The 12,234-nt window shown below is 40.9% G+C and overlaps 1 protein-coding gene across 4 annotated transcripts in view; it reads right to left on the minus strand.

Annotated features, from left to right (window-relative positions):
- Positions 1 to 12,234, minus strand: part of kalrna (kalirin RhoGEF kinase a) — a 219,025-nt gene that overhangs the window by 40,181 nt on the left and 166,610 nt on the right. The window contains exon 1 of one of the 4 annotated variants that reach the window (XM_033613152.2): positions 4,346 to 4,561. The exons of the other annotated variants lie outside the window; for them this stretch is intronic. Coding sequence (XP_033469043.1) covers positions 4,346 to 4,415 — 70 coding nt within the window. The 5' untranslated portion in view covers positions 4,416 to 4,561. Of the gene's footprint in view, positions 1 to 4,345; positions 4,562 to 12,234 lie in introns of those variants that run through there. 4 annotated transcript variants of the gene reach the window in all.

Raw genomic sequence — 12,234 nt, forward strand, 5'->3', positions numbered from 1 at the left:
TCAACAATCCCTAATACTCTTGGAAACTGAACTGAGAGATATTACCACAAATAAAAACATTTTATAAACACGGAAATTAAGACTAAGTAACTAAGAAGAGGTAGAAAAGCTGCTAACCTTACTTCCACATCACACACACTCACACAAACAAAATGGTCAGATTTAAAAATGTATTTACAGGAAATTAAAACTCAAATTAAGTCTCGTCGGGACAGTTAAACAGTCGTCTTACTCCACTGCTGCTACAAATGCTGCCAAATGTGTTAGAGCATTTGTTCTAATTTAAATCTGAGCAGCAGGTCAGATGAGTCTGAACACAATGAATCAAAGCTGATGAAGCAGTGGAGAAAAGACTAATGCCATCTCCATTATCTCCATGTCCATTATCTCTGCTGGTGTGTGTTTGTGTGTGTGCGTGCATGTGCGCGCCCCAGGGTCAGAGTAGTTTCCTGCCCATCTTCAGGTTTAATGGGTAATGGACAGGACGTAGGATCATTTTACACGCCAGTTAGTCACTCCGCCACTGTCTGAGAGCGTGAGGAAGTGCCTCTGTGTGTGTGTTCTTTTCTGTGTGTGTGTGTGTGTGTGTGTGTGGAAAAATATGCAGTAAAACATGCAATATCAACAACAACAGACTTCCCTCCTCTCCTCAGGCCTAAGTCGCGATCAAAAAATATAGTTTGATGTTTTGCGTATACAGTTCATAGATGCATGCTGCCACAGAATCCAGGCCAACCAGCTGAGCTTTATGCTAAAACAATGATATGACATTTATAGAAAGTATTTTACACACTTGGAAAAAAGGCTTGGCTATTGAAGGAATCCTCTGGCATGCTGAGAATATAGAGCTGGAACCAGGAGCACATTCACCTCTGACACACACAGATGAGGCTGTTGCTTATGCAGTTTGAGGATATTATAAATGTGACCTCGTTGTGACCTCGTTGACCTATGTGTGTGACCCAAGCAATGAAAGCCTAGCATGTCATTTGAATGTGTCCTCACTTTCAATTTCGAGCTAACTAGATCACCTTGGCTCCAGTTTGGTTTCACTGATATTAGTGTAACCAGTTTAACTACATGCCATTCTGTAGGTGAGCGTGAAGCTCAGAGGCTCTGGAGCCAAAGTCCACAGTCTGTCCACACATAGAGCAGAGTTAACCTTTAGCTAACTGTAGCTGCATGCTATCCTACAAACACACACATACACACCTTGCATGTGCTCTTAAAGGTACCACACATGGAGAATCGTAGTGCTAAGTCTCAAGGTGATTTTTAGCTCATGATGGAAACAGAATACCACGACTGTCCGTGCTGTGTAACCTGGAGTCATGCAGCTAGAGTGCCGGTCAACTGAGCAAAACCACTCAAAAATTCAGCCTGCTTTAGTGCATTGATTGTTTGACTGTATGTACAGTAAATGGGGCTGAACTGAGAGGAGAGTCAGGGGAGTTCTCTTCACAGAGCTGAACTGTCAGTTTTATAACAGAAGAAGATCTCTTATATTATAGATTAAGATCTGCACCAACTTCCTACCACCAAAGTCCAGAGTCTTCTTTTAGTTTCCCCTAACATTCAGACAGAGATATCATTTAAGGTTCTGTGGGGACATAAACGACATGACGCTCCATGAGCGCTGGGCATTAAAATCCCATGCACACTAAGTAACAGCTCCCACTCCTCATGATTGAGACGTAGATGGCTGCTGGGGCCAAAGGATGAGGCTGTAAAGTCTGTGAGAGCATACACTGGATTGTATGAGCATTGCTAGCAGTGATAACAGCCATAACTACTTGTCCCAGAAATGTCCATGTTATTTATAGAAGTGATTTCAGCCTCCAGCAGGTCAGGTATGTACCATTTTCTAAAAACAAGTACGCACACAAGTCCTTTACTTATTGGCTGTGTGTTGGTGCCTTTTAAAACAGTCCAGTCAACAGAAGAAAATGTTGGTATAGTACATTTCTGCAAGCCACAGATATGTTACATTTGAACGTTACTTAGCAGGTCATAGTCATGTGCTTCTAGTGCTATTTAGTCATCAAACGTGGCTGTTTTGTGGTGACCTGTCGCAATGTTTCCATCAAGGATAACGCCATGTAAAGTGGTTGTTCTTACCAAGTGGGTATAGTGGGTTTAAAACCAAAACTTGATCTTTTCCTAACCATAACCAAATACTTTTGTGCCGAAATGTAACGACACGTTAGCCACAGAGTTGTTGAAACGTTAAGAAAAGTTTCAGCATATCTGCTACATAACATACCTGCAAAGAAACGTAGCTTTAAGGTATTCACAACATAAAAATGTACAAATGTAACCTATCTGTGGTTTTCAGAAATGTACAATTTCACTAATTCTAGTGACTGGGTTGCTTATTGAATGCATATATTGAATTGTATTAGCATTGCTAGCATTGATAATAGCCATGTTACTTGTGCCAGAAATACCCATCTTATTTACTGAACAGATTTAAGCCTCCAGCATATAATGATTTTCATGTTGAGTCAGGGATGTATCATTTTCTACAAACACACACAAGTCCTTTACTGATTGACTGTTTGTTTGTGAGTGCCTTTTAAAACAGTCCAGTCGACAGACGAAAATGTTGTATGTTTGATCTGTCGCTGTGATTCCATCAAAGATAGGACCATGTGGAGCGGTTGTTTTTACCAAGACATCACTGCATTTCAAGCAGGGATGATGCCAACAAAAGTGGGTATTTCAAACCAAAACATCATCTTTTCCTAACCATAACCAAGTGTTTTACACATTACACATTAACCACAGTGTTGTTGAAAAGTTACGATTCAGCATATTTGCTAAGGCACTTGCATCCTCTAACGTAAGCAACCAAATAAGTTGTTTGTCAGTGCCTTTTGAAATGACCCAAATGACAGTTAGCAAACACGAATCACATAAATGTTTTGTGATCGGGCTTCAGTGTTGAAGTCTGATTCTTTCCAATATCACATAACAAACTGTATTGCCTAACTGGAGAGAAAAGTCATTCACCCGTGTCCAAGAGGTTGATCAACAGTAAAGCTTAACAAACAACCAAATGCTTTTGTCTTTCCTGGAGAGAAAACTCTTCCTGAAAAGAGCCAGTTACTTATTTGCCTTCAAGTACCACTGACCTCTCCACCAAACAAACAAACCACACACCTGTATTCAAAAGCACCTTACAGTCCTCGTCTAAAAAGACCTAAGGAAAGTTTCTGCATTACTAGATTGAACAAAGGCAAAGAGTTTACTGGTATCCATAGCAATAAACATATATTAATACAGATCCATGTCTGACCTGTAACAACTCCGTTTTTCTGGCTGAAAGACTGTCATTGATAGTGAGGTATTTCCCCACTTTTACAGTTCAGTAGTCATCAGATGTGCGTCTGTAACCTGGAGACAAACAGGTTCAGACAGGGCCAACAGCTCTGAATCAAACAGTAGTAACCACAGTGGCTCTCAGTCTACAGGGACACGCAATGATTCAGAAATTCAAAAAATGATTACTATGATGAATCCAGTGCAGTCAGTGTAAATCTTTTAATGCTGGCCAAAATCTCTGTCATAACCTGCTACACACCCAAACACAAACACACACACACCCTGTGCAGCAGCTGGCTGAATTGCAGGAAAAGCGATTGCACAATCCAACATCTGATTCTCGAGATACAAAGACAGAAACTGTCCTCTTTTCTGTGTCTCTATCGCTCTGTCTATCTCTGTCCGTCTGTGTGACACACAACTTCCTGTTTCAAAATTCATTTTCAATTCAAATTAGTTTCCAGTAGCCATAACACAGGATAAAAAAAGATAATTCCAAAGAACAATTCCGTCTGTTACTTGGGTTTTTCGGTCCCGGCTTCATTCAGTCATTGTCACTCACTCACACACACACACGCACGCACGCACACACACACACACACACACACACACACCCACCCCTCTCACAGCTGAGTTGTGTGGAGAATGCTGGTAGCCAGAAACCTGTTCTCTGCTTCATTCCTCAGCAGCACACACGTACACAATACAAACTTCCTAACTTGTAAAGCATGCAACACACACACACACACACACACACACACACACACCCACCCACCCCTCTCACAGCTGAGTTGTGTGGAGAATGCTGGTAGCCAGAAACCTGTTCTCTGCTTCATTCCTCAGCAGCACACACGTACACAATACAAACTTCCTAACTTGTAAAGCATGCAACACACACACACACACACACACAAAGACTACATACACAGACAACAACACATACTGCTGCCACACTGAGTGCCACACACAGACACACACACTTAAGACACTCCTATCCATGTGTCTCTACGTCTCGTCCCACCTGTGCCGTTGTAGCAGCAGCAGCAGCAGCGGACGAGGATCCATCCACAGCAACGCCGGGCTCGCTTCATCCTCCCTCACACACACATCCTACACTCACACACACCTCACTCAGACACACATACACTTCTCACTGGCGGTCCGACTCAACCACTGACCGGCCGACCAACTTGTTAACCGGACTGACTGACTAGGAGAGTGTGTGTACACCACGAGATTCAAGTCTAAACTGCTGACATTCAACACAGAGAGACAGAGAGGGAAAGCAAATGAGGTAGGAGGAGGAGGAGATGGAGGAGGAGCCTACACGCGCGCACACACACACACACACACACACGTCTCTCTTTCTCAGACACAGTTGTAGAGTTTCTCTCCCTCCCGTACACACTTCAGTCATCTGGAACTAAAGTCATTGTTAATTATTGTGGAGAGCAGAGACTCAGGTTCCAGCGCTGTGTGTGGTTTTGTGTGTGCGTTAGGAAGAAAAGTGACCATGAGGGAATGTGTGTTTTAAGCCTCTTTCACAAATCGACTTTGTAACACTACCAGCTTCATTTATGAACTAATGGCTTTTTGGCATTTGGCAATGTATAAAATCTGTATACTTGACATGTACAGTAAATGTGCTGCAAGAATTATTGAACTACGGCAGATATACAGTGGATATCCTCCTGAGACCTGAACTTTTGTTTGGTATCCATTTTCAATATCTCCAAGCTATTTGGGATCAGTAGGACCTGATGAGTATAAAAAACTAAACAAGTCCCAGTGTCCTCAAACGAGATGATAATAAAGTCCCAATGTCCCCAAACGAGACGACAATAAAGTCCCAATGTCTTTAAAAGAGACTACATCCCAATGTCCCCAAATGAGATGATAATAAAGTCCCAATGTCCTCAAACGAGATGATAATATAGTCCCAATGTCCTCAAACGAGACGATAATAAAGTCCCAATGTCCTCAAATGAGATGATAAGTTCCAATGTCCTCAAAAGAGACTACGTCCCAATGTCCCCAAACAAGATGATAAAGTCCCAATGTCCCCAAACAAGATGATAAAGTCCCAGTGTCCCCATACGAGATGATAATAAAGTCCCAATGTCCTCAAACAAGATGATAATAAAGTCCCAATGTCCTCAAACGAGACGATAATAAAGTCCCAATGTCCTCAAACGAGACGATAATAAAGTCCCAATGTCCCCAAACAAGATGATAATAAAGTCCCAATGTCCTCAAACGAGACGATAATAAAGTCCCAATGTCTTTAAAAGAGACTACATCCCAATGTCCCCAAACGAGATGATAATAAAGTCCCAATGTCCTCAAACGAGACGATAATAAAGTCCCAATGTCCCCAAACGAGACGATAATAAAGTCCCAATGTCCTCAAATGAGATGATAAGTTCCAATGTCCTCAAAAGAGACTACATCCCAGTGTCCCCAAACGAGATGATAATAAAGTCCCAATGTCTTTAACAGAGACTACATCCCAATGTCCCCAAACGAGACAACAATAAAGTCCCAATGTCCTCAAACGAGACGATAATAAAGTCCCAATGTCCTCAAATGAGATGATAAGTTCCAATGTCCTCAAAAGAGACTACGTCCCAATGTCCCCAAACTAGATGATAATAAAGTCCCAATGTCTTTAACAGAGACTACATCCCAATGTCCCCAAACAAGATGATAAAGTCCCAATGTCCCCAAACTAGATGATAATAAAGTCCCAATGTCTTTAAACGAGACTACATCCCAATGTCCCCAAACGAGATGATAATAAAGTCCCAATGTCCCCAAACGAGACGATAATAAAGTCCCAATGTCCCCAAACGAGACAACAATAAAGTCCCAATGTCCTCAAACGAGACGATAATAAAGTCCCAATGTACTCAAAAGAGACTACGTCCCAATGTCCCCAAACAAGATCATAAAGTCCCAATGTCTTTAAAAGAGACTACATCCCAATGTCCCCAAACAACTCTGAACTTTTGTTTGGTATCCATTTTCAATTTCTCCAAGCTATTTGGGATCAGTAGGACCTGATGAGTATAAAAAACTAAACAAGTCCCAATATCCTCAAATGAGACGATAATAAAGTCCCAATGTCCTCAAATGAGACAACAATAAAGTCCCAATGTCCTCAAACCAGACAATAATAAAGTCCCAATGTCTTTAAACGAGACTACATCCCAATGTCCCCAAACGAGATGATAATAAAGTCCCAATGTCCCCAAACGAGACGATAATAAAGTCCCAATGTCCCCAAACGAGACAACAATAAAGTCCCAATGTCCTCAAACGAGACGATAATAAAGTCCCAATGTACTCAAAAGAGACTACGTCCCAATGTCCCCAAACAAGATCATAAAGTCCCAATGTCTTTAAAAGAGACTACATCCCAATGTCCCCAAACAACTCTGAACTTTTGTTTGGTATCCATTTTCAATTTCTCCAAGCTATTTGGGATCAGTAGGACCTGATGAGTATAAAAAACTAAACAAGTCCCAATATCCTCAAATGAGACGATAATAAAGTCCCAATGTCCTCAAATGAGACAACAATAAAGTCCCAATGTCCTCAAACCAGACAATAATAAAGTCCCAATGTCCCCATACGAGATGATAATAAAGTCCCAATGTCTTTAAAAGAGACTACATCCCAATGTCCCCAAACGAGATGATAATAAAGTCCCAATGTCCTCAAACGAGATGATAATAAAGTCCCAATGTCCCCAAACGAGACAATAATAAAGTCCCAATGTCCTCAAATGAGATGATAAGTTCCAATGTCCTCAAAAGAGACTACATCCCAATGTCCCCAAATTAGATGATAATAAAGTCCCAATGTCTTTAACAGAGACTACATCCCAATGTCCCCAAACAAGACAGCAATAAAGTCCCAATGTCCTCAAATGAGATGATAATAAAGTCCCAATGTCCTCAAATGAGATGATAAGTTCCAATGTCCTCAAAAGAGACTACGTCCCAATGTCCCCAAACAAGATGATAATAAAGTCCCAATGTCCCCAAACGAGATGATAATAAAGTTCCAATGTCCTCAAAAGAGACTACGTCCCAATGTCCCCAAACAAGATGATAATAAAGTCCCAATGTCCCCAAACGAGACGATAATAAAGTCCCAATGTCCCCAAACGAGACAACAATAAAGTCCCAATGTCCTCAAATGAGACGATAATAAAGTCCCAATGTCCTCAAAAGAGACTACGTCCCAATGTCCCCAAACAAGATGATAAAGTCCCAATGTCTTTAAAAGAGACTACATCCCAATGTCCCCAAACAACTCTGAACTTTTGTTTGGTATCCATTTTCAATTTCTCCAACCTATTTGGGATCAGTAGGACCTGATGAGTATAAAAAACTAAACAAGTCCCAATGTCCTCAAATGAGACGATAATAAAGTCCCAATGTCCCCATACGAGATGATAATAAAGTCCCAATGTCTTTAAAAGAGACTACATCCCAATGTCCCCAAACGAGATGATAATAAAGTCCCAATGTCCTCAAACGAGATGATAATAAAGTCCCAATGTCCCCAAACGAGACAATAATAAAGTCCCAATGTCCTCAAATGAGATAAGTTCCAATGTCCTCAAAAGAGACTACGTCCCAATGTCCCCAAACTAGATGATAATAAAGTCCCAATGTCTTTAACAGAGACTACATCCCAATGTCCCCAAACGGGACAACAATAAAGTCCCAATGTCCTCAAATGAGACGATAATAAAGTCCCAATGTCCTCAAATGAGATGATAAGTTCCAAATGTCCCCAAACAAGATGATAATAAAGTCCCAATGTCCCCAAACGAGACGATAATAAAGTTCCAATGTCCTCAAAAGAGACTAAGTCCCAATGTCCCCAAACAAGATGATAATAAAGTCCCAATGTTCCCAAACGAGATGATAATAAAGTCCCAATGTCCTCAAATGAGACAATAAAGTCCCAATGTCCTCAAATGAGATGATAAGTTCCAATGTCCTCAAAAAGAGACTACGTCCCAATGTCCCCAAACAAGATGATAATAAAGTCCCAATGTCCCCAAACAAGATGATAAGTCCCAATGTCCCCAAACGAGACGACAATAAAGTCCCAATGTCTTTAAAAGAGACTACATCCCAATGTCCCCAAACGAGACGACAATTAAGTCCCAATGTCTTTAAAAGAGACTACATCCCAATGTCCCCAAACAAGATGATAATAAAGTCCCAATGTCCTCAAATGAGACGATAATTAAGTCCCAATGTCTTTAAAAGAGACTCCATCCCAATGTCCCCAAACAAGATGATAAGTCCCAATGTCCCCAAATGAGACGACAATAAAGTCCCAATGTCCTCAAAAGAGACTACATCCCAATGTCCCCAAACAAGATGATAAAGTCCCAATGTCTTTAAAAGAGACTCCATCTCAATGTCCCCAAACAAGATGATAATAAAGTCCCAATGTCCCCAAACAAGATGATAATAAAGTCCCAATGTCCCCAAACAAGATGATAATAAGTCCCAATGTCCCCAAACGAGACGACAATAAAGTCCCAATGTCTTTAAAAGAGACTACATCCCAATGTCCCCAAACAAGATGATAATAAAGTCCCAATGTCCTCAAATGAGACGATAATAAAGTCCCAATGTCTTTAAAAGAGACTACACCCCAATGTCCCCAAACAAGATGATAATAAAGTCTCAATGTCCTCAAACGAGCCTACGTCCCAATGTCCTCAAACCAGACAATAATAAAGTCCCAATTCCCATCCTCCTCTGGTCTCAACTGGTTAGCTAGTCCCCACCGTCCTGCACTGGTAACGCTGTCTCAACCCATAGTAGCATTTCCGTGGAAACATGGTAGCTACCTTCTGGTTTCCCCCCAGGTCACCCCTGTGAGAAAGCAGCTTAATTTTGAGCCGCAAAACCTCTTTAGCATTATTAAGTGAGCTGTGCGTGAAACTCTTGTAGCTACATGTTTAGATGCAATCTCCTTTATTATTTAAGTTCAATCCAGTTACTATCCCCAGTGATGGAAATCCCAGTCAGCAGAACAACCAAATAAGGGTGGAAAACAAAGGCAGTGTGCCCTGTGTAGATGGTAGTTGCTAGGCTCTGAGGAAAACAGAAATACCATTTGGAAACAGGTGTGGGTGGGTGGGAGAGTTGAAAAGTCGCCTGTTGTCACTTTAACAATGACTACTTGAATGTGAAGGGTAGCTCTTCGTAACAAACCCATTATTATCGTCGGACTCTGCAGAATTTATACTGACTGTTCTGGCTCTCTCTCGCTACTTGCTGAAGACAGTAGAGATTTTAGCAGCTAGAGAACCAAATATTTCTTAAGGAGTTGGTGGAGACCAAAACAGAGCCAAAAGAGCGCGAACACTAGAATTAGATTGTCTACCTCCGGATTTACCCTGCTGACCTGGAGGTCAAACTGCCGAGCTTCTAGTCCTGAGCTTAATTCTTAAACCTCTAAGCCACCACTCCATGAATTAATATGTAACCACCATGAGTGTATTCAACACTTGCTTCTAACTAGTCTAACAAACCCAGATCCCCCAATACATTCTCAAATCAATATCATGAGTTATTATAGAGAATCCCCACAGCTTCCGAGCTTTGCTGTAAATGACCAGAAATTTGGCTGTGACTCATTTAGTTCTTATTTGTTCACATGCGGTTTGTAAAGCTTTTCACTGGAATCACACTGTGCTGCTGTTGGCAGGAAACACTTAGAGTGATGGTCTGATGATTCCTTTTCTGTCCTTTGAGAGTTTTTTTTTTTATTACTCTTCTGCTGTGCACCATAAAGGGAAAAAAATAAAGACAACACATTCTTGTAAACAGACCAACATTAGATGAATCTCCTCATCAACATGGCTCACTACGATGCTGTTCTTTATTAAGGTTTATAATTTACTTTGTGCATTTGAGGTGATAAACATTAAACTTCTCTCTCTGTATTTAACCCTGTGGTGCTGTGCCCTTTACGTTATAGTCACAGCGTTATGATGATCACTGCAGCAGCAGGTGAGACAACACACATACACCTAGCCTAGATAAAGTGCTTCCAGCAGCTCTGTTTCCCTGCAGTGTCCCATTTTATACATTGTAACTCAGCTGATGCTTTACAGCAAGAAATTCAGGAAATAATATTGCAGCTATGATTACACACTACTACAGCAGTTAGTAATAACTTCAGTCGTCCACAGTGCCAGCTAATGACTCTTAGGGTCTTTTTATAACAAAAGGACAAACTTGTTTAATGTAAAAGAGAAGCAAGAAGGCATGACGTATGCCAGTATAACTCTTGATCGCAGATATCAACTATTGTGATAACAATCATGGAAGTCCTGATTGAAGATTGAAGGGTAATCAACACTAACTATAGCTGTACAGTAGCTTAGTAAAATGGACACTGACTGATGACCTGTTACTTACACTGTATGTGACGCAGGGAAAGAAAAAAAGGAAACCAGAGGGGTATGGGTTCACAGGTTGGTGTTTCAATGTGTTGCTGAGTATTTCAGGACACTAGTTGCTGCGATTTTCCAGAATATACAGATGCAACTGCTCCAGTACACTGACTGATGATAGCAGACACTAATGGGCGATGTGCACAAGCCCACAGCTTTTATTGCACTGTGGCAAAGACACACAGTGTGAGCACGGATCTGAAGCCTACAAGGGTCGCTACCTTTGCTGGGGGCGGGTTGCATTACAAAGTAGAAGAAGAAGAAGAAGACAAGGAAGACAGAGAAGATGATAAAGAGGAAGAGGAAGAAGATGAGGAAGATTGAAAAGATGATAAAGATGAAGAAGAAGGAGAAGACAACGAAGAAGGCTAAGAAGAAGACGTAGAAGAAGAGGACGAACAAGATGAAGATGACAAAGACGACGAAGGAGAAGAAGAAGAGGAAAGAGATGACAAAGAAGACAAGGAAGATGAAGATGATAAACAGGAATAAGAAGAAGATGAGGAAGATTAAGAAGAAGATGAAGGAGAAGACGACGAAGAAGATGAAGAAGACGACGATGACGAAGAAGATGAATAAGATGAAGAAGAAGAAGAAAAAGAAAAAGATGACCAAAGGAGAAGATGAAGACAAGGAAGACAAAGAAGATGAAGAAGAGGATTAAGAAGATGAAGACGACGATGAAGAAGACGAAGAAAAAGATGACAAAGAAGTAGAAGAAGATGACGAAGGAGAAGATGATAAAAAGGAAGAAGAAGATGAGGAAGATTGAGAAGAAAAAGAAGATGCAGAAGACGAAGAGGAAGAGGAAGAAAAAGATGATAAAGTTGAAGATGACGAAGGAGAAGATGAAGACAAAGAAGAAGAAGATGTACAAGATGAAGGCGAAGAAGACAAAGAAGTTTCCAGAATTAAGATAATACTTGCAGGTTTGAAGTTTTACTGGGCTGTCAGTGTTTGTGTTATTCATCAAAACGCTCTGATATAATTTGCCACAGTCGTTGTCGTTATGGTTGTGGTGTGGACTCTGCCATCCACTTGAGATAGCATGATTTTCAAACACCACAATTATAGCTCAGTCAGGAACACTTTAGTCAAAGAAAACTTTATTTGCATTTGCAGTATTATATTTGGCAGCATGGCTCTGTTCTGGGGCCCCTCTACCTTTCCTCGGGCCTACATGGAAAGCCTCTTCCATACGCTTACCAGATATAATCTTAGATCTTGGACATCATAATATCTTCCTGATGAAAGTCTAGTACCGAAATATTGCAATAAATTTCTTGAGCATTTAGCCAGTGTTTGGGCATTTGTCTGCAAATTGGACACTGTATTATTGTCAGAGTTGTTTTTTCCTGGTTTTAAAGGCTGCATTACAGTAAAGTGATTTGATTTTTACTAAACCTACCAGA

The sequence above is a fragment of the Epinephelus lanceolatus genome, chromosome 14 (assembly GCF_041903045.1).
Source record: "Epinephelus lanceolatus isolate andai-2023 chromosome 14, ASM4190304v1, whole genome shotgun sequence".
Taxonomy (NCBI): Eukaryota; Metazoa; Chordata; class Actinopteri; order Perciformes; family Serranidae; genus Epinephelus; species Epinephelus lanceolatus.